This window comes from Temnothorax longispinosus, chromosome 6, assembly GCF_030848805.1.
Source record: "Temnothorax longispinosus isolate EJ_2023e chromosome 6, Tlon_JGU_v1, whole genome shotgun sequence".
Classification (NCBI taxonomy): Eukaryota; Metazoa; Arthropoda; class Insecta; order Hymenoptera; family Formicidae; genus Temnothorax; species Temnothorax longispinosus.
The window spans coordinates 9,716,886-9,740,798 of record NC_092363.1 but is presented as its reverse complement, the minus strand read 5'-3'; the positions used below and the strand labels follow the sequence as shown (position 1 = coordinate 9,740,798).

The window sequence follows — 23,913 nt, the reverse complement described above, 5'->3', positions numbered from 1 at the left end:
GACAGCGGATGCGAGGGGCGCTCTCGCAAGGCGCGGCGATCGCCTAGAGGGATCGCTGGCAGGCCAGGGCGCAGCACCGACCAGGCTAGGGAAACCGGCGCGCACGGGCGCGCGCGGGCCCAGCGTGGTCCCGCAGGACCGAGGGAACGTTACTGTCGTGCGAGCCGCCATCCCGGCAACATCCAGCCCTGCGAGCCGAACGACGAGCTGCCGGAACCAGGAGGAATTTGTAAGGCCACTGCTCAGCCTCCCCGAAGTAAGATCGCGGTGATACCAAGGCCCTCCCGGGAGTCGCGTTGTGCCGCGGGAATACATGGAATCCGCCGTAATTGAATCATACCGAGTGCCATACCGCGGGAGGGCCCGTGCGACAAAGTGATCGCGAGTGCCCGTCTCGGGGATGCGTACGTACGGCCGCCGACAGTCAGCGTGTTTGTAATTTCGTTGCGTGGGATTTCGTTTCGTGTACTTTCGTTGCGTGTAATTTCGTTGTGGGTAATTTCGTTGCGTGTAATTTCGGTGCGGGCAATTTCGTCGCGTGTAATTTCGGATTCGTCGTTGGCTTAACCGTGCCGTAGTTTTGGGAGGTGGCTCTCGCGCGTATGAGAGCCTCGTAGTTATCGTTGCCGGTTAAGCTCGTGCCATTTGTAATTGGATGTCCGTGCGTTTCATCGAGATTAATGGCCCACGGTTGTGTCGCGTTTACGGGTGAGGCCATTCGTGCGTCCCGGGGAGAGTGAAGATCCCCAGCGTCGTCGCGGTAGATCGTAAGGAAATTTAGAAGTAGACGTTTCGAGTATTTCGCGTTTGACCGTCCGGGTAGAATTTGCTGCAACTTATGTCGGGGAATACTCTTGTACGAATTCGATCGGGATTGCCGTGTAGTTCAGCGACGGAATGAGTATCGCGCTCGTGGGGTGACACGTGGCGCGTACTCGAATTCTGCTTGTTCGCCGTGGAACACGTTTACCTTCCACTTGTTATCTGCAGTACAATGAAATATAATTTTATGTTCTTTGTTATTCGAGTGTGATGATTGCGCTACGCTCCCTCTCCTATTCCAACCGCGGTTAATCAAAGAAGCCCACGCCTGAGAATACTGCGATCTCGTGTATCGTGGTGCGAGGAATCGCACCTGGCGCCCAACATTACATCTTAAAAATACTCAGTCGAGCTACCATCGGGGTTTCGGAGAGAAATATCGCGAACTATAAAGAGATCTATAGTGAAGAAAGCGACGGCGCGCTCCTCCACGGCCGGCGAGACCGTGAGGACATCGTCGTCGTCGTCACAAGTTCAACGGGTTCTTGAGACAGTATAGTTTTAAGGAAACCAGTGCAGATAAATGCGTTTATACCGGCGAGTACGAGGGCTGTAAAGTCTATCTAGCCTTGTTCGTGGACGACAGTCTTATCGCGTGCGAGTCGGGAGAAGTCCTAAAACGGATAACAACGTTGTTCAGCCGAGAATTCGAAATTACGCGAGGCGATGGAAGCTGTTTTGTCGGTTTGCAAATTCGTCGCGATAAAGAGAGAAAATCGATGTTCATCCATCAAAGCGCGTACATAAAACGCATTCTCGAGAAATTTCGAATGAACGAAGCAAAGGCAGCAAGTGTACCTGCAGATCCTCATTCAGTATTATGTCCGGTGAGAAAGAATGATGAATGCGTGAGTAATATTCCGTATCGCGAAGCCGTGGGATCGCTCATGTTTGTCGCGATGGTTTCGAGACCCGATATTGTCTTCGCGGTAAATACAGCAAGTAAATTCCTCAATACTCATACTCTAACTCACTGGCGAGCTGTAAAAAAGATATTCGCGTATCTAGTCGATACTGTGAACGTTGGAATAGAATACCGAAGCGGCGGAAGCGATTCGAAGCTGGTAGGGTTCTCCGACGCGGATTACGCGGGTGACCTGGAGGCTCGAAGGTCAACCACAGGCTATGTTTATAGCCTCGCCAATGGGTCAGTCACATGGTCTTCACGTCGCCAAAAGATGGTGACGTTGAGCACAACGAAAGCGGAGTACGTTGCCGCATCGTCCGCTGCGAAAGAGGCCGTCTGGTTGCGGCATTTGTTGTGCGAGATCGGACATCGTTGCGAGAACGCGACTACATTGATTGTCGATAATCAAAGTGCTATTAAATTAGCTAAAAATCCAGAGTTCCACGAAAGGACTAAGCATATCGATGTCCGATGTCACCACATTCGCGAGATGATCGAGAACGGAGAGATCAAAGTCGTATATATTCCGTCTGAAATGCAAAAGGCGGACATATTGACTACCCAGCAAACGCAAAAGGATTAAAAGATATTAAAATTTTTTAATACCTTTGAATCCCTTTTTTAGCGGAATTAGATGAAATTAGATGAGATTCGAAATGAGATGGTCCAATCCCATGGAATCCAAAAAAGAAATTTTCAATTCCATCCAATCCTATGGAATCCGTAAAGGTTATGGAATTGCATGGCATTAGATGGTTTAGGAAACGTCCGCCTCCGTTGGGCGACCAAGCGCCGTTGTTCGTCGGTGAGCTTTTGTGTATGCCTAAGGGCATTACACGCACTACTGCCGACGGGCAATTAGCCCGAAAATGAGATTTGTAAGATCTGTCAGGCCTCGTAGGGGGTCCCTTTACATAGCGGTCGAGACGAAACTTTGAACTCGAGAAGATGCCCCGGCGATGCGACGCCTAGCGGCGTCGACGCGAACTGCCGGTAATGCAGATACCGCCTGGGCGTGTACTATTGGTGGCGCGTACCGCCACAAAGTTCAACACGGACACTTTTCAATCCCTATCCTGGCATTCAATGGTATTTATTTTATTGTCAGAATAATAGACAGAATTCAATGGAATTCAATACTGAAATTTTTAATTCCTAGTTTGGCATTCAATGGTATTCATTTCGTTAACGGAATCAATGGTATTCAATGAAATTCATTACGAAACTTTCCAATCCTTAACCTAGCATTCAGTGGTATTCATTTCGTTAACGGAATCAATGGTATTCAATGGAATTCATCACGAAACTTTTTAATCCCTAACCTGACATTCAGTGGTATAATATTTTTGTATCGGAATTGGATGGGATTCAAAAAAGACAAATTCTTTCCAAAATAAGGAATTCCATGATATTGAAACTATTTCAATCCCTTTTTTGGACAGAATGGAATTCGGAAAGTCCTTAATTGAATTCCTGGCAATCCCGTTTTAATTCTTTTCAATCTTTTTTCGTTTGCTGGGTAAACCGTTACCGAAGGAAAGGTTCCAACGCTTGCGCGAGAGTATGGGGGTGCGTGAGAGCGTAGATGAAAGCACTTAGACGGCGGAAGTGTTAAGTTTGTCTAGCGTGCTTGAATGAGCGACGCTGCATGCGCGCGCAGCCGACTCTCATGAGGATCCGTCTTGCCTTCCGCGAGCTTCCGAACTTCCGGCCTCACCGCAGCGCCTCAGTCTTGCTTCGACCCATGATGGAAGAATACTAGGTGTAACATTGCGCATAATGGCGGCTGAATACAAGAAGAGCCAATAAGAAATTAGCCCCAAAATTGGCGTGAAATTCAAACACGATATTAATGAAAATATGTAATACAGTTAATACAAATACAAATAAATTAATATGTGGAAGAGTAAAATACAAGAAACTTGGGAGCTAATAAAAACTTGTGTTATAAGTAAAAAATGATAATAATAAATGATTATCTACGTTAATTAATATTATTCTATTACATATTATATTATTTATGTACTATTTTATGCACTATTTTATTACACTATAATACTATATTATGTCTTTCATAAATTGCGTTCCAATATACACTACCAGTACCTTAGTCTGGGATGCACATGGTAATGATTCCCACACTACCCTCGTTCCTCGCCCAAGGGATGAGGGTGTCTTTGGAAGATTTCCCCATGTAAGAAAAAAAAGTATAAAAGGTAAGTATGCAATAAATTGCAAGGTAAGTATAAAAAGTAAGTACGAAAAGTAAGGTAAGTATATATGTTCCGGATGCATAATAACTGTTCCCGGGCGCCCCCCATAACGGTGCAGCGAAAGACACCGTGAGGTTTTAGTCGGTAGGCCATGCATGCAGTATCGTGGGCGATGTGCATGCATGGAATCCGACACTCCCCTCCGTTCCTCTGCCCGGAGGGCGGGGGGGGGGTCTTCCCCTTTGGGGCTACTGGGTAAATCGGGCTCTAGGCCTGGGATCCCAGTAGTAGAAGATTTCCTCACGTTAAAAAAAAAGGTAAGGTAAGTATGAAAGGTATGTAAGATAAGTATGAAAGGTAAGTATGAAAAGTAAGTACGTAAGATAAGGTAAGTATGAAAGGTAAGTATGTAAGATAAGTATGCAAGGTAAGTATGAAAGGTAAGTATAGATAAGGTGTATAAACTAAGACAAATTACAGCATGTATGGTTTCTGTTTATTTATTATCAATATTTATTAATGTCTTGATTCTCTTTATTACATAATTTATATAACTTTCTGTTTCTTTTCTTCATCAAATTGTTTTGTGTTATATCTTTATTCACTTTTCTTAACCTGATGTATGTTCTAGTACGCACTAGACAGGCAATAACTTGTTTGGGAAACTTATTATTAGTTTTTGTACATATGATATCTGTTAATGTGTCAAAAATTTTTGGCTGCTTATTAAAGAAATTGCCATGAAATTTATGAAATTCGTGCTCCATTATATTAGCTGCTTCTTGGAAGCTTGTAGAGGGATATATGCAATTTCCTCGTGAAAACATGCAAAGCCAATCATTAGGTTGTGGATTCGGAAGGTCTTTGGTAGGGATTCCTAATTCACTAAAGTCGTTTCTATATCTATGTGCAACATATCCAGCAACGTACAATAGTGCATTTCTTTCAATGATATCAGTAGCTATTATTCGCTCAAAATCGTCGACCAACTTCATTTCTTGAGGACTAGGCTCATAAGTACTTAAATTTAACACTAGAAAGATGAAAAATGTATGTGAAGTAACAAATAATGAAATAATTGTTATGTAATATTAACAACAGTATACTCTTTATGTAATATTAAAAACAGTATACTGCTCGTTGATTCCTCACTAAGAAAAACAAAAATGTTTATTATAAGTAATTACATTATTGCCCACACAGCACATAATATTGCAGAAATATTGCAGCAATATTATTTTTCGATTGCAATATTACAATGAAATGTATCAGAAATATTGCAGTAATATTACTGAGATATCTCAGTAATATTAAAATGTCCGCGAAAATGAATATTAGTAATATTACTGATATTTATTTCAGTAATATTGCAGTAATATTACTGCAATATATCAGTAATATTACGGTAAAATTACTGCAATATATCAGTAATATTACGGTAAAATTACTGCAATATATCAGTAATATTACGGTAAAATTACTATAATATTTGCGTGATATTTGTATAATATTGCTAGGAATTAAAAAACCATTTTAATAATTTTTATTAAATTTTATTAAATTATTTTTAATAGTATTGTTACATACAATTTTAAAATAATATTGATATTGTAAACGCAATAATATTATTTGTGTAATATTAGATAATATTTATTTAATATTGCTAAAAATTAAAACATTTTAATGAATATTATTAAATTTTATCAAATTGTTATTTTTAATAATAGTATTACATACAATATTAAGAAAATAATATTGATATTATTTTTCTATCTCTTTCTTCTTCAAAACTGCTCCATGCTACTCTGCATACTGTATGAATTTCCACTGATAAAGAATGACGTAACACTATAACATAATATAAAAACTGTAATTATTATTTATATCTAATTATACAAGGTGAGTTTTATTTTGTATGCCAATTATCTTCACTAATTATCTCAAAAAGTATTGGTTTATTGGAAAAATGTTTCAGATAAAAATTGGAGGGTTTATAGAGGAATAATGGATGATCTTATTAGATTTTGAGTCTGGAACCCATGTTGAGCCCAGTAGGGTCCAAGTCAATTTTTTTAAAATAATAACTCTTTTTTTATTACATCATCTTTTTCTACTAATTAATATAAACAACTTTTGTCTGAAACATTTTTATTTGTCTTATACTTTTTGAGATATTCAAGAAAGATTTGGTAATTTTTTAAATATTTAGCTTATATCTTGATAAATGCTTGTCGGAGGGGAAAATGATACAAGATTTTTTGACTTGATATGGTCTCAAGAATATGCTATTGCAATAATACCCTAATTTCTTTAAATATTTGTGTATACATTTTCTTGAAGCTTTCATGTGTACACAATTATTTAAAGAAATTAGAATACTATTGCAACAGTATATTCTTGAAACCAAATCAAGTCAAAAAGTCCTGTACCACTTTTCACTCCGACGAACATTTATTGACAAACATCTATTGTAAGCTAAATATTGAAAAAAATACCAAGTTTTCCTTGAATATCTCAAAAAGTATAAGGCAAATAAAAAAATGTTTCAGACAAAAGTTGTTCATATTAATTAGTAGAAAAAGATGATACCATAAAAAGGGGGTTTCTATTTAAATAATTTGACTTGGATCTTATTAGGCTTAACACAGATCCCGGACTCAAAATCTAATAAAATTGTCTATTGGTCCTCCTTGAACTCTCCAACTTTTATCTGAAACATTTTTCCAATAAATCAATACTTTCTGAGATAATTATAGCAGAGATGATTGGCACACGAAATAAAAATCACCCTGTTTATTTCACACATAATTACATATTAAAACATAAGAGTACGGGGTTAAGTATGACGTGTTCCGATATTCACTGTCTATACTGAAAATCTATGGTTAATGTTATACATACACTTTAGATTTCAGTACCATGGATATTAAAATATTGGAACGCAGTTTATACCAAGTTTAAATTTTTCTTACTTATGTATCTAATAAATGAAGCTGTCGCTCAGAAGAGTTTGATAGAAATCAAACTGCTTGGTGCTGCTCTGCGTGAACTTCCACTGATGGAAAGCAACATAACACTGCAACATAATACAAAAACAGTAATTATTATTTACATCTAATTATATATTTTAAACATAAAAGTAGGTTAAGTATGAATCTGTATTGTGATATTCACTATCTATGTATACTGAAAATCTGTAGTTGATGTTACACGTATACTTTGGATTTTCAGTATTGACGATTAATATTGGAAAGTATGGTTTATATCAAATTTAACTTTTTCTTACTTACATATCTAATAAATAAATCTTTTGCTCTTCTACCAAACTACTTGGTGCTGCTCTGGACTGCATGAACATCCACTGATGGAAAGCAATACTGTAACATATAGCATAAGAACAATAATTATTATAAAATCATGTAAATGGTTAAATAATTATGGTTAAATCATTTAATTAATGATTAAACTGCTTTTTAGGAGATTTGGGATCGGCATATTTCTATCACGTATCTCCAACTAAGGGATCCAGTTGGATTAAACTGTTAAAAATTTTGAAGTTAAGTTAGCATCAAGATTTAAGTATGAAGTCGTTAATAAATAATTTCATTAGAGACTCGTTCAATAAGGTTATAAAGGCAAATATATGTATTTTAAGATGGTCATTGAAATGATTTTTATGATATTAACGTGGTTTTTGCAGACCGTTATGCCACGTAATCTCTATTTTTGGATTTAAAGACAAATCGCCAAATATATATGTACAATGTACATATCATACTATTATATAAAACCCGACTGTTTGTCTGTCCGTCCGTCCGTCCGTCCGTCCGTCCGTCTGTCCGCGAACTACTCATTCGTTAGTGGACCGAATTTTTATCAAGGGTACATGAAATAGGGGTAGAATTTCCTGGGGAGTGCCATAAAGTGTATAGTTTTTTGCTACCAATTTTTTGGAAACCGATTTTTTAATTTTTTTAATTTTTTGGGAAATAATCGACCGAATCTCGAAGAATTACGTATGAAACAGGGGTGGAATTTTCCGGAGAGTGCTATAAAGTGTATAATTTTTTGTTACCGATCTTTTTGGAAGCCGGTATTAGAAATTTTTCCAATTTTTCGGAAATTAATTGGACCGAATTTTTACCAAAAATATATGAAACAGGGGTAGAATTTCCCGGGAAGTGCCATGATGTGTATAGTTTTTCGTTACCGATTTTCTGGAAACCGGTTTTTCTAATTTTTTTAAATTTTTTGGAAAATAACTGACCGAATCTCAAATAATTACATATGAAACAGGGGTAGAATTTTCCGGGGAGTGCTATAAAGTGTATAATTTTTTGTTACCGATCTTTTTGGAAGCCGGTATTAGAAATTTTTCCAATTTTTTGGAAATTAATTGACCGAATCGCAAAGAATTGTATATGAAGTAAGGGTAGAATATTTATGAGGAGCGCCATGATGTGTACAGTTTTTGTTACCGATCTTTTTGGAAACCGGTTTTTTTAATTTTTCCAATTTTTCAAGAAATAATTGATTAAATTTCAAAGAATTATACATGAAGTAAGGGTAAAATTTCCTGAGGAGTGCTATAAAGTGTACTATTTTTTGTTACCAATCTTTTTGGAAACCGGTTCCAAATGACTGAATGTCAAAGAATTGTACATAAAATAGGGATTGAATTTCCCGGGGAGTACTATAAAGTATATAATTTTTTGTTACCGATCTTTTTGGAAACTGGTATCAGAAGTTTGACAAATTTTTCGGGAAATAATTGATCAAATTTTAAAGAATTGTATATAAAACAGGGGTAGAATTTCCCGGGGAGTGCTATAAACTGTATAGTTTTTCGTTACCGATCTTTTTGAAAACCGGTATTTTTTTGGAAATCGGTTACGAAATTTTCCAGAGAAAGGAAGAGAGGGGGGAGAGAGAGAGAGAGAGAGAGAGAAAGAAAGAGAGAGAGAGAGAGAGAGAGAGAGAGGGAGAGGGAGAGAAAGAGGGAGAGGGAGAGAGAAAGGGAGAGAGAGAGAGGGAGAGAGAGAGGGAGAGAGAAAGGGAGAGAGGAAGAGAGAGAGGGAGAGAGAGAGGAAGAGACAGAGAGAAAAAAAGAGGGAGAGGGAGAGAGAGAGGGAGAGAGTGGGAGAGAGGAAGAGAGAAAGAGAGAGAGAGAAAGAGAGAGAGAGAGAGAGAAGGAGAGAGAGACTATTTGCGTGTCTTACATATATGTTACTTATTACATATGTCCTCCGGGGCGAAGCTCGGGTAACCAGCTAGTTAGTAATAATTATACAAAAATACTTTTAAAAATATTTGTGTGAACAATATTTATTAAATAAAGAAAAATTACCTGAAATTAACACGATTGTTTCTGTGCGGTGTCGTACACGTGATTGTGTGGTCCCACGGAGCCATGCAAGAGACAGCGAGAGAAGACCGGGAATGGTGGGGGTCGGTGCTGCGACCAAGCGCATAGCCACACACACTAGCGTTCTTCCCTCCACTTACGCACTCAGAAACGTTCTGTTTATCCGTGTGACAAACTCGTAATTTGAAAAGTTTAATATTGATTATATAAGAAATATAAATTTTAAATTTTATCCATTTATTTTATTATCAATTTACTTACTGGCTCTTAATTAAAAATTAATTGTATATATAATTACCTTTTATTATTACAAAACAAATAACAAGTTATAAAATTAAATACCACCACTTATAAAATTTATCTTAATCACTTTTATTCCCCAAAAGTACAAGTCAGTCTCTTTTGATTTCATCACATTTTTTGGTAAATGTTTAGTATAACGCTCTCCCCTCCGATTTTCTTACAACTTTGTAAAATTGTTTATTTCTGTGTGTAAAAAACATTCTGAGAAGGAAAATTGTCGCTCAGGTCTCGTTTTTTTTTTAATTTAATTTCAAAGTTTTGATGTCGATAAGGTAGGAAAATGATAATTTACGTTTTTTAAATACTGCGCAACTTTATTTGTTACTATATTCACAAATTAAGTTGTCCGCATACTCATTAACGGTGCCATTTAGGTTAAAATTTTATGGTTGTGAAATACTGTACGTGGCCAAAATTGATAAATTAATAAATTGATAAATTGTGATTTTCGTTAAAGCACTGCACACACACACGTGTGTATGTCCTGCTTTATAGAAGTTGTGATTTTTGTTAAAACAGGGCACACACACACACACACACGTGTGTATGTCCTGCTTTATAGAAGTTGTGATTTTCGTTAAAGCAGGGCACAAACACACGTGTGTATGCCCTGGTTTATAGAAGTTGTGATTTTCGTTAAAGCAGGGCACAAACACACGTGAGTATGCCCTGCTTTATAGAAGTTGTGATTTTCGTTAAAGCAGGGCACAAACACACGTGTGTATCCCCTGCTTTATAGAAGTTGTGATTTTCGTTAAAGCAGGGCGCACACACACACGTGTGTATGTCCTGCTTTATAGAAATTGTGATTTTTGTTAAAGCAGGGCACAAACACACGTGTGTATGCCCTGCTTTATAGAAGTTGTGATTTTCGTTAAAGCAGGGCACGCACACACACGTGTGTATGCCCTACTTTATAGAAGTTGTGATTTTCGTTAAAACAGGGCACACACGTGTGTATCCACTGCTTTATAAAAGTTATGATTTTCGCTTGGATTTTCGTTAAAGCAGGGCACACATATGTTTTAAGCAGATATTTTGTATTTAATTAGCAGACAGTTGTCACGTGACCTTCAAATGAAGTTGCGCAGTACTTTAAAAACGTAAATTATCATTTTCCTACCTTACCGACATCAAAACTTTGAAATTAAATTTAAAAAAAACGAGACCTGAGCGACGATTTTCCTTCTCAGAATGTTTTTTACACACAGAAATAAGCAATTTTACAAAGTTTTAAGAAAATCGGAGAGGAGAGCGTTATACTAAACATTTACCCATTTTTTTATTTAGATTTTTCTTTCTTTCAGTCCAAAATTCTTTAACTGGTATATATTATCTGTGCAATACGTATGATTGTGATACCTTAATAACGTCTTAATGACGTCAATAAGATGTCATTAAAATGTCATTTGACATTATTTTGCTACTTAAAGTATTATATTTCAACAATATGTTGCAGCAATATTACTGTAATATTTCAATATTATTTAAAAACGTGTAATACATCAGTAATATTTCTGAAATATTTCATTGTAATACGTAATATTTCCACTATATTGCAATATTACTGCAATATTTCTGCAATATTATGTGCTGTGTGGGTGCTTTGGTAAAAAAAGTATTAATACCTTCTCCACTTTCTTCTTGTATATCATGTTCTTCTGTTTCTTCCCTTCTTTGAGTCATCGAATTATCTTTTACTATTGAAGTATCCATGAATATTTCGTCTTCGAAAATATTTTCATCTTCCCACAGACAATTTAAAGAAGATTCAGCAGTGTTATTGGAATGTACGTCTTCAACGTCGACAAGCATTGAAGAGCTGCAATCCTCTTCGTTATGAACTCCTGACGAAAGTACATGCCCTGAGTGCTTCCCTAATATGTACCATTTTAAACGATTTCGTATCTCCACGGGCGTCGGATGATCATATCCTGCGCCCATGGACCTCAAATATGAGAAAAAATTTTCTATTATATCTTGATTTAATCGCCTGGTAAGTATGTATTCTATCTGGAACGCTTCGGTCGAATACTTAATTTTAATGTATGTAAACATTTCTTGTTAAGATTTATTGCATACTAAGATTCCTTTCTGAAATTGCAACAGAGTTATCTTTTGTCCAACTCGCATTTCTTCGATAAATGTATTCATTCTAGTAATTGTTTGATTTTGCTCCTCTAAATTTATTCCGTAAGCGTGTAACCCACGGTGATGGCCATATTTCAATGAGCTATTGAATACGTCGAACCAATCATTAAACAATTTCAGAACATATCTGCGGTATGTTTCCAGTTGACGGAGTGTATAAGATTATTACTCCCACACCATCGAACAGCCAATGCATTTGTATTAGATAATGTTTGAGCTGCCAATTTCACATTTTGACGTTTCGTTCCTTTTGCATCGAGATGTGTTCTACTCAATTTATGAGCAATTTTTAAATCATTTGCATTCAGTTTTACTAATTCTTCCAAGCATCTTTTATCCACAATATTGCCTTCAACGCAAAAACCAGAATCAAATAAATTGTTTCTCGCTAACTTTAATAGATGAGGTACGTCTGCACAAAAGTATATTTTCAAAGACTTGTCGACAGGATGTGTAATAAAACACTGCTTCTCTGTAATTATTACGTTGCTTTTATTGCAATGACTATTAGTATTGATACCAATGTTTAAATCTCTCCATAACTTCATATTTGTCGGGCCCATATCACATGTAATGGCCACGACAATGTAACCAGCTTGATACAGATGTTGCAGTACAGTAAATAGAATTTCGCGTGACATTGGCTGATCGTACATGTAATACACTGGTTGCTTCCACTTTTTGAACAATCCTCGGGTCATTACAAATTGGCATGTTTTGTGTGGACCATAGATTCGTTGTTCTCTTCTTTCTAAGTCCAACTTATTAGATATGTATATTTCATCAAAAGTTATGACTGTTAACTTTTCCGCTGTGGAAAGACTATTTCCTTTATCAATCATTATTTTGAGGACATCTGTTAAAATTCCAGGTGCTATGTTGAAAGATGCAACCCAATTGCGCAATGTTGATATACAAGGTAATGGAACCTGTTTTACATTTCTGAGATATGTGTAAGCTTTCGGGCTCAATGATCGCAAACCAATAGCTGATATTATATCTTCCGATGACCATTTAACACGGACGTTATGCGATGACATTAAACTTTTTATTTATCCTGGCGTAAATATTTTTCGCAAAGCATTGACAGCAATATTTTCAGCTTTCTCTTGTATATTTCTTTCCATTTTTGTAATGATAGGATGATTTTGCGTTGTATTTGTTTGTAATTCTTTTACTTGTATGTTTAGCTGCTGATTTATTTTCGTTAATTCTTTATTTTCGTTAAAAAGTTCCTTATTTCTTTTTTCGGAATCCATTAGAAGTTCCAATAACGTATTTGTGACAACAGTTTCGTCATTACCAACTTCTTGGTTTCTAAAAAACGAAATAGTATATTATTGTCATTACAATAGTACACAAATATTGATACTAAATAAGCATAACTTAAACGCATACATACATGTTTCGTTTTATTGCATAATTGTGGCCTTTCTTTTTGTCTTGCACATTTATTTTACAAGCTTTCTCTTCCCTTTTTCCTTTTTCTTCTGTTTTATTTCTTTCAAAAGTCTCTTGTACTTCTATTTCATTTGGAATACATGTTGGACTAACTACTTCTTCTGCTCTTTCTTCTTCTTCTTCTTCTCTTTCACTTGTTTCACAAGATTCTTTTTCTTTTCTTTCATTACATTTCAGAAGATCGGAGTATGTTGGTATTCTGAAGCTTTGTCTGTAAATAAATAATATAAGTTTAAATATTTTTTATGTACACACAGTAATAAGCATGTATACAGGGTGTATTTTAGAAATAGGTCGTCAAACTCTAAGAGCACATTCTATTCATCGTAAGAATGAAAAAAGATCATATAAATATAGGTTCAAAGGCCCGAATCTAGAAAAATATTGCATACGATATTTCATAAATGTTACTCGAAAATTCATAAAATATCGTAAGTATGAAAAGTAAGTACGTAAGGTAAGGTAATTATAAAAGGTAAGTATGTAAGATAAGTATGAAAGGTAAATATGCAAGGTAAGGTAAGTATGAAAGGTAAGTATGCAAAGTAAGTATAAAAGGTAAGTATGCAAGGTAAATATGAAAAGTAACAATGTTACAATATTTACAAAAATTTGTAAATATATATTTATAAAAAAAGGAAAACTCACAATACTTTAATTCTCTTGCTTGTGATTGCCATATCACTGTTGGACATTTTTCTTTTTCTCGTTTTTTCCAAAGTTAACATTTTTGTAGGAATGGAACCTACTTTTAACCGCCGCAGTTGTTTTGGTGGTGCTTTTATTGAGTCTGTCCATTTTGTTATAAAACAATCGTCATCAAAATAAAGACTGCATATTCTTGCTACAATAATACAAATGAAATAAAAAATATCTAATACTGATATAATTTATAATATTATACTATAAGTCATTTTGTTATATTTTACTATATAAAAAATATATATATCAACTTACCAGAATCAATTTTTATACTCTCTTCGCTCCTTTGACAAGCATTTACCCATGCCTGACGAATGTTTTCTTCGTTTGGGAATCTATAAAAGATTATTCCTTTCTTCTCTGCATAATATGTCCGACTTTTGCAATTTATTATGCAGCATGAAGGCATTGTGTCTGCAAACGAAAACAAATATGTAGTACACTCATAAAAAGCTGATACACTATTTACAATTGCTTAATTTTTATCATTTTTACAAGCTATAGGTATTTTTGTGGTTTATTCATTTAATTCAGTGATATTCACACACAACTTACCTTACACATTGGTCTTGCTCCTGCTTTAAATAGTAGCGGTTTTGCGTTTGACAGTGTGGCGGTCGGATTATCGTGCGATAATATATATTCACGAAGGACCCAAGGACGAAGGCGAGAAGAGAACGACATCAGGATCACGCGCGATGTGAACAAGAGAGATCACGTGTTCACGACGTGTTTGTCGTTGATTCACGTTCCGAGTATTTAACGAACTTATCGAAATTGCGATAGGAATCTCGTGAAAACGGCGAGGTTACCTCTGATAAAACTTTCTCTGCCACAGCGGATTGTTGTCGTCGATCACGGCCTAACAGCTACAACCACGTGAACCACGATAACACATTCGGTAACGTCGACGACGTCGACGACAACAAGCGCACTAAGGCTCTAAGCGTACCTGGTACACGCGCGGCAACGGCGATCATGGGTTCCACTAACCTAACTTGTAGCGGTGGCCATATTGGTTTTTCAAGTTTGGGGCTAATTTCTGATTGGTTCAAGAGCGGCCATTACTTTGAACGACTGCGCATCCACGGGAATGTTACACCTGGTATTCTTCCATCATGCTTCGACCGTGATGCTAGTTGGTCACACGGATCGATCATTTATGAATAATTAAAAGTTTCCTGTTCATTGTACACGGTGTGTCTACTTATCGAAAAGTACCCTTTTTCCCTTCTCCCGATCTAGCAAGCTGCTCAACGATCGACTGATGCAACAATTACAATATTAATTTGTGCATTCTTCTCGAATACCGGACATTTTCTATAAGTTATTACCCGAGTAGAAAATTTATTCAGGCGTGCCTGTTGTCATGTATGGCCCTGATCAGATATGAATGAGGCATGCCTGACTACGGCATGCCAGATCAGGTCCTGACTGGTGTCATATCAAGCATGCCTGGCTATATATAACAAAGCAAGCCTAATAAGGCAATAATCAGGACCTTTTGAGTATTCCTTAATACACAAATTTTCAAAGGTCATCAAAATTAATTAATAATTAATCTGATATTATTAATATAATATCTATAATAAAACATTGAAGGCCTTTTTTATTTGACTAATATTATTATTGTAGGAAGTACAATTTGTCTTCTTTCATCATATAATATTAATATAATATTATATCATATAGCCAATTTAAAATTTTATTACTCTTTTTAAATTGAATTTGTTTCTGAAGATGATTTTTGAAAAATTATATATTTGCACTGGTGATGACATATGTAGACTATATATATAACACTTACATTAAATTAAGAAGTAGTCTACCACGTAAGGCAGTTGGCTCACGATCCAGAGGTCCCGAGTTCGAATCCCACCAAGGTAGGTGTTTTTTTCAAATACAGAAAATATTTATAACAGAGAGAAACCTGAGAGCGGCCACCGGGATCATTCCGTTCCAACGGACGTATACTGACGCGCCGCCTGAGAAAGTGGACGTCAACTACGTCGTACGCATAAAACTCCTTCTTTCGGAATAGTCGAATAGCCAAAACAGTCGATAATGTCAGTATTCTTCAATTACCACCGGGCCCCCGGGCAGTCACGAAAATTTACCCAGGGTTGTCGGTCTTTAATAGTATCTCGTCGGTGGTATAAGAGAAAAGTGTGTTTGAAAATTTCATATGCACATGTTAAGCCCCTTGCACAATGCCAGGCAACAGGCAATAGGAACAGGGAATAGAAATCAGAAATCATGTATAAATGCAGAATAAACAGTGACACAGGCAATAGACACAGAGTTTCCGTCACGTTGGAAATTCTGTGCCTATTGCCTATTGCCAACCAATCATAGCATTTGAATTTTTTAGGTTGTAATTAACGATTTTTTGGTTATTTCCTGTTCCTATTGCCTGTTGCCTGGCATTGTGCAAGGGGCTTTACGCGTCTCCCCGAATTCAGCCAAAAACATACGGATCAGTATAACGGGTGGCCCTAGAGCAGGCGCTCTGTATGTATGTGTAAGAATCGGTGAGCACTTCTTTATCGACGCTGATCGAGTTTGCCTGCGCTCTGTATGAATGTGTAAGAATCGGTGAGCACTTCTTTATCGACGCTGATCGAGTTCGTCTGCGGCTCCAGCATCCTCTTAATAGTATTTAATAAATATAAAAAGAATATGTCGGGAATGCTTTGATTTTGATAATGTCTTTGTTTGTAAGTAACTTCGTAATATCAAGCGGCTTTGTTCATTTTCTTTTAATATTTCACGGACAGTAGGCCGCTGAAGTCTTCTATACATCTCTTCCAACAAAACATTTTTGCCTTTTCGGAGCAGGCGGCTCGACGTTTTCTTCTGATTCGCAAAAAGAGCTCGCGGAATTATTGTATTCTTGTTATTTACAAAGTTATATACTTGTAATAATAAAACATTTTCTTATCTAAAAAACCCTATGTATATAAGAAAATTTATAATATCTTATACCTACATATACAGAGTGTAAAAAAAGAGTTTAAAACTGGGTAGATAGTACCTATTCATTATACTGACAATGAGTAAAAAATGCTTAGTAAACATAGAAAAATAAATTAGTAAGTAAATGAAGAAAAATAAATTAGTAGTAAATAAAAAATAAAAAATCAAGGATTTCTTTGACCTGTGTTTACTAAGCACTTTTTACTCATTGTCAGTATAATAAGTGCTATCTATACCCAGTAAGTCTTGAACCCTTTTTTTAACATCTTGTATACATATATAGCTTTGTGAATTGTGAAATACACTTCAATGTGTAACAGAAAATTAGTTTGCTTGAATTAATGGCATAATAAATAAAATAGTACAATTATTTTGCAGAAAGAATAAATTTTGATGGAAAACAGAAACACATTATTTGAGATCTGGAAATGCTCCTTCCATTGTGGTGAGTAACACATCATTTGAGATCTGGAAATGCTCCTTCTATTGTGGTGAGTAACACATCATTTGAGATCTGGAAATACTCCTTCCATTTCATTGTGAAGCGCATCATCAAACCAATATTTGGAATCGGTTCTTTTATTAAATCTTGTGTTAGATTTTTCAATAATATGGGATATCAATTGGTTGTTCTGTATTATATATACCAAAAAATAATTAGTTGTAAAAAACATTTGTTTTAATAAAAAACTGTACTAAATAAAAACATAATATAAAATAATTCATATACATATTCAGGGTGTTGAAAAAAGGGTTTAAGACTTACAAGATAGATAGTATTCATAATACTGACAATGAATAAAAAGCTTAGTAAACATGGGTTAAAAAATCAATATTTTCAGAATTATAAATGTTCCTCAGTTCTGGTAAAGCAAATTATTTGTATGCTTCCATAGCATTCCATTGGATTTTACTTTTTATGGAGATATATTAAAACCTTATAGTGTATTCGTCACTGTTATGTGTGTTACGTCAGAACCCCGGAATTTACGAATATTGGTTTAAAGGATAGCGAAGGAAAAACTATCCAAGGGAGGGGGGTATGGGAAGACGTAACGTGATCTTATGATATCTCGAGTTCACGCTAGAAGGGCGCGTGCCTCGAGTCGAATGCACTTTTCGGGAAAACTCTAGTCGTGGGTCAACGTCCAGAAGAGATGCTATTACGCCAACTGAAAGTTTTCGTGCACTCGCGGTCCTGTTTTCGGTCAAGGATATAATATTCCTTGTCACGTTCTGTCTGTTGTTTGTCCGTTTTTTGGTCAATGCATTTAAGTAATTTACCAGCGATTTGGACAAGTCGTGTGAAGGTTATTTATTATTATTATTATTATTATTATTCGGGACCGAAAAGATATCCGAGTTTATAAGTTTTGTAACGAGGATCACTTTTGTCTATCTGATTATAATTAGGATAATCAATGTCGAAGTCGACAGGAATAGGTTTAAATGAAGGTGCGTTTTTTAGTTGTTGCAATTCCTGGAGGAGGGGGAGAGGATCTTGATTAGAAGTATCAGCTTGTTTGATCTGGAACCTAATTAGTTTGATTTGAACTCATCTACCTCCCTTTTTCTTCATTCAGTCCGCGTTCTCGAAAATGAATTTTAAGCTCGTCACACTTCTCGTCAGCGCTCAAAGCCAATCCGCAACACTCTTCGTCAGCGTAAAGGCCAAATTTACTTTCGGGAATTAATAACGATTGTTGCAATTTTAAGAATCAACCTCGTAATCGCCACGCCTTTCGGCAGCGAAAGTACCAGTTCGCCACACTCTTCGTCAGCGCCCCGGACAGATCGCCACGCTCTTTGTCAGCGAAAACTGCGAGTCGAGTCTCAGAAGTTATTGATTAAGAATTTTAATACGAGATGAGATCCCAGATTTCAAGCTTATTCTCTTTTTCAAACTTATCTTACCTTTATTCTTAAGATCTTAATATAAACTGACTGAGTTGTGCGTGAAGGCGCGGTCTTAAAGTATAATAGTACAGGGATTAAGTCCCAGAATCGAGCGCGAATGTTTGGACTTGGACGTACAGTCGAATGTCGAAAGTGACTGCCTGGAATTGAATAGGAGTTAGAAAAACGATTTAAGTCGAAGTCTAAAACTAAGGAACTAACTAAGCCGAAGCCAAAAACGATGTGTTGCTCTGCGGCGTTTCTCGCCCTTTTTATACCCGAAATAGCCAGAACCCCCGCGCGAGATTCTCACCACTTCCTACGCGTCTCAAGGGGGGGAGGTTTTCTAGAAGCTTTTAGAAGCGTCGTTTTGGGCCCCATCTGGCCCCCAGCTTTCCAACGGCCGTCCGATAACCGTAGGATAAACTAAACATTTACATTGACCTGAGCGTTCGCTCGGAATTCCGAGCTAACGTGCGTCGTCTAAGCGTTCGAATTTTTTAACGTGTCGTCCGAAATTTTAGTATAAAATTTCCGTACGTAACACCCTATTACCGGGGATCGGATCTTGTGCGATTTAGAGAGGTAGTGAGAGGTGAGGTCTTATTCTAAGAAATGAATGGTATTTCTTTTACAATTAATATACAATTTATTAATAACGAAGGCATTTAAACATTTATTATAAAAGAAAAGATCTAATAGAATTAAGCGGAGTATGATTACAACAGAGAAGTAGGCGAATCATTATATACGCATGTGTATGTATGTGTATGGGAAAGGCGCGGGTGTTACAATGGTACGGAGGTCATCGAGCAGGATTTTGAGGGAAAAAAATATAAATTAAAATTGACATCCTGCTCGGATTATTAAAGAATCGTTATAAAAAAAAAATTACATGGAAAAGAAAGAAAGAGAAATTAAATAGTGTAATGTGTATATGGGCAATTCCACGTCAAATCGGACAAGATTTGACCTCGTATTTTTTAAATCGATTGAAACTTTTTTTACATGAAATATACATAAAATAAGCAGATACGTATTTTTTTGTTTGACCGAAAAATTTTTTTTAAAAAAGTTATAAACAATACAATTTTCGTCAAAAATGAAGAAGTCGTCTACTTTACAAATTAATATCTCTGGTTATATTTGTTGTAGAGAAATATTCAAAAAAGGATTTTAAAGCAAAGAAGGCAATCTTTAAAAAAAAAAAATAGTTTAAGTTACAAGAAATTGCAAATTCCAATTGTTATAAGCAATTGAAATGTTTAATTAATTTTTTCATTAAAAAGTACATTTAAAAAGATTTTTTAAATAATGCTATCTTATTCTTTATTTTATTCTGAAAGTACACATTTTTTTTTTTACGGAGAAACGATGGATTCTATTTTTTATATAATTTTAATGACTGAGGCGCCGCGCCGCGCCGCGTCGCGCTGTGCTCGCGTCTCTGGTTCGACATCGATGCGCCGCGCTACTTGGGCTGTGTTTCGATATTTACTGTAAGTACTGACGATATGACGTCATTGAGTAGAACTGCAGGAGCGTTTCTATATTGCTGCTGTTACTTTCAGGCTGGAATAACGGAACGACAACCACAGTACTGCCAGTACTGCCAGTGAATGTCGAAACGCACCCGTATAAGAAAGAAATATAACCTATCTTAACCTATCTTAGACACGACGTGACACGACGATAGGAGCACCTATTCTAAATATATGTATAAAAAAGAATCTTGTATTTAAACAATAATGTTGCAAAAGTCATGTCTATAAAATAAATAACAGTTTTCAGATTTATAAAAATATCGAAATTATTTATTATTATATTAATTATATTAATTTAGTAGTAGTAGTAGTAATCTTTTCGGGCTTTTTCCGCATCTTCGTAATTAACAATTACTGTATATTTCTCGTTGTTGCCTTCCAGGTCCACAAGGACCAAACCTATGTGAACCTGGCACCCGACTTCCGAAAAATTAATTTTTTTACAGAAAACGTTAGCATTTTGTTTGTAGTTGTTTGTAGTAACAAAAATTTCGTTTGTAGTTTAATACATTAAGGTGGTATGTCCATATAACCTATGAAAACAGATCGATGCAGTTTTTTCAGTAAAAGTAATTAAGCAACTGACGAATCTTCATGCTAAATTTGAAATGGATTGACCGTGTAGTTTCCGAGATATTATTGTCTAAAAATATGCTTTTTTCCCTATCTTAAGCATTGCGTTTATGGCGGACGACGCGTGAGAGACCGTAATTTTGAGATAAATTGATGGTAGTAAATTATAGAAAAGACAGATCAGGTTGAAAATTAGAATAAAAACAGAGGAGTGTCTTCCGAATCATATGGTACCAAAGCCAACAATCTCAACCGTATAGAATGTTCACAAAATTAGTTAAAAGACATCGATTTCAGTCCATTCCTCACTGTGATCACAAACCTTCGGATATGTGGCAACGTCGCGCTTTGAATTCATAACGCGAGTTGCATAGGTTAAAACGCGGTTGTTCGTTCATGATATAAAAGTAAATGTTGCACTTAAATAAAATTAACCTCTAAGTTTATTGCTCCGAACGATACACGTGCAACCATTTGTTTACATGAATGTTGCGACGTTGCCACATCTGAAGCTCTTCTGTACTACGCTAAGAAAATTGGACTATTTTCATTCGCCTCTTTTTTATTATTAATTATTTATTCGATTTGTGATATACAATCATTTTGAGAAATTTATTAATGAATTTAGTCGACTATGAAAGTGTATGAAATTAGAAGTTTTAAAATGAGGTTTATTTTGACTCACATAGTCGCGAATAAACCACCTTAAAAATGATAAAAATTAAAAAATTACTCGCACTCCACTTTGAGATATCTCAAATCCGTTTGCGCCATCTTCTTTAGAATCATTTGTAGTTGTTTGTAGTGCTTTTCTTTTTGTTTATAGTTGCACCATTCAAAAGTTATTATATTTTTGCAATAAACAAAAAGAGTGACTTTACCAATTTTGGAGATATCTCAAATCCGCTTCTTTTTTTTGTTTGTATTTGCACCGTTCTATATATATCTAGTTATGATATTTTTGCAATATACCAGAAGTGTAACTTTGCCAATTTTAGAAATATTTTAAAACTAATTGCGCGACTCGATGTAGAATTGTTTGTAGTTGTTTGTAATAGTTTTCGTTTCGTTTCGTTTAAAATATCTCCAAAATTGTCTCTCAAAATTATCTCTTTTTGTTTATTGCAAAAATATAATAACTTTTGAACAGTGCAACTATAAACGAAAAGAAAAGCACTACAAACAACTACAAACGTTTCTGAAAAAGATGGCGCAAGCTGATTTGAGATATCTCCAAAATTGGCAAAGTTACTCTTTTTGTTTATTGCAAAAATATAATAACTTTTAACAGTGCAACTACAAACGAAAAGAAAAGCACTACAAACAACTACAAACGATTCCGAAGAAGATGGCGCAAGCGGATTTGAGATATCTCCAAAATTGGTAAAGTTACTCTTTTGTTTATTGCAAAAATATAATAACTTTTGAATGGTGCAACTATAAACAAAAAGAAAAGCACTACAAATGATTCTGAAGAAGATGGCGTAAGCTGATTTGAGATATCTCCAAAATTGGCAAAGTTACTCTTTTTGTTTATTGCAAAAATATAATAACTTTTGAACAGTGCAACTACAAACGAAAAGAAAAGCACTACAAACAACTACAAACAATTTTGAAGAAGATGGCGCAAGCGGATTTGAGTTATCTCAAAGTGGGGTGCGAGTAATTTTTTAAATGTTTATAATTTTTAATGTATTAAACTACAAACGAAATTTTTGTTACTACAAACAACTACAAACCAAATGCTAACGTTTTCCGTAAAAAAATTAATTTTTCGAACGTCGGTTGCAAGGTTCACATAGGTAAGAACCAATTTTTTCAAAGGTGCCGCCATAGCCGCCATGTTCTTACTGCGAATGCCTCACCTCGCGAGCCGCAGTAATGAAAGTAGGGAGTGACGACAAAATCTATGACGTCACATGAACACGAAAACGCTTTGACAGCTTACTGCCGCGTATATTGGAACGGATTTACAGTGCTGCCAGTACTGCGAGTGAATAACGAAACGCACCCTTGGTCGAACTAGAGACGCGAGCAGTGCGAGCACAGCGCGACTCGGCGCGTTTTTCGCTTCTGTCTCTGGCTCGACACGCGCGACTTCCGGAGGCTCCCCTGGGCTCAATTTTAGACGAATCGGAACGAGTCACCGCTCATTTTCTTCGTTTTTTCAAGCCCTACAACTTTCTCAGGAGCGAAAAAGTGCTACCTATTAATTGAAACGAGATAAATGCAAAAAACCGCGAAAATTTTGGTTTTCCCTTCCCTCCTCAAAAAGCTCTGGGTTAAATAACACGACAACTCATAAATAAGCTTTTCTAAACACCCGGAACACGCATAAAAAGAAATAAAAAAGTTCGCATCACTTTCGAGCAAGAGCCTTTTTTTTGTCTAATTTGACTGGCCTATCCGGTCAGGTTGGGAAAGCGGGACCGCGGGCGTCGTCATCATGTAACCGTAACTATTTGCACGTTTGTATAGATAACGCGAATTGCTTCTGCTTCGTTTGCAGCAAGTATGAGGTTCCAAAAAATCGAATCGATTTTTCAAACTTCACCCCCTCACCAGGCCTGTAGAATGGAATCAAGAGCCAATCTCGTGGTGGGACTGCTTTCAGGTCTTTAGATACATCGTAAGGAATAGAACCTACCATGTGGCAGTCTTCGCACTCGACATTTTATTTTTTTTTGTGTGCCGGTGTTATTTAAAGAAATTAGAATACTATTGCAACAGTATATTCTTAAAACCAAATCAAGTCAAAAAGTCCTGTACCACTTTTCACTCCGACGAACATTTATTGACAAACATCTATTGTAAGCTAAATATTGAAAAAAATACCAAGTTTTCCTTGAATATCTCAAAAAGTATAAGGCAAATAAAAAAATGTTTCAGACAAAAGTTGTTCATATTAATTAGTAGAAAAAGATGATACCATAAAAAAGGGGTTTCTATTTAAATAATTTGACTTGGATCCTATTAGGCTTAACACAGATCCCGGACTCA

General features: G+C 36.0%; 2 protein-coding genes and 1 long non-coding RNA gene across 4 annotated transcripts; 1 reads left to right on the top strand and 2 right to left on the bottom strand.

The window, feature by feature from the left end:
* Positions 1–1,721: 1,721 nt before the first annotated feature.
* LOC139814893 (uncharacterized) lies at positions 1,722–2,312 on the top strand. Its single transcript, XM_071781419.1, has one exon. The coding sequence runs from the start codon at positions 1,722–1,724 to the stop codon at positions 2,310–2,312; it is 591 nt and encodes a 196-aa protein (XP_071637520.1).
* A 1,242-nt stretch (positions 2,313–3,554) lies between these two features.
* Positions 3,555–15,049, bottom strand: LOC139815160 (uncharacterized). The gene is made up of 6 exons (XM_071781829.1): positions 14,480–15,049; positions 14,180–14,338; positions 13,871–14,066; positions 13,164–13,433; positions 11,239–13,078; positions 3,555–4,975 (listed from the first exon to the last, which is right to left on the bottom strand). The coding sequence occupies exons 2-5, from the start codon at positions 14,331–14,333 to the stop codon at positions 12,814–12,816; spliced, it is 885 nt and encodes a 294-aa protein (XP_071637930.1). The 5' UTR covers positions 14,334–14,338; positions 14,480–15,049; the 3' UTR covers positions 3,555–4,975; positions 11,239–12,813.
* LOC139814629 (uncharacterized) lies at positions 5,440–9,786 on the bottom strand. Of its 2 annotated transcripts, XR_011732505.1 has the most exons (4): positions 9,290–9,786; positions 7,233–7,319; positions 6,915–7,018; positions 5,440–6,652 (listed from the first exon to the last, which is right to left on the bottom strand). It is a non-coding gene; the product is annotated as an uncharacterized lncRNA (long non-coding RNA). The 2 variants fall into 2 exon arrangements; XR_011732504.1 differs by lacking the exon at positions 5,440–6,652 and having other exon boundaries at positions 6,698–7,018; positions 9,290–9,782.
* Positions 15,050–23,913: the final 8,864 nt, after the last annotated feature.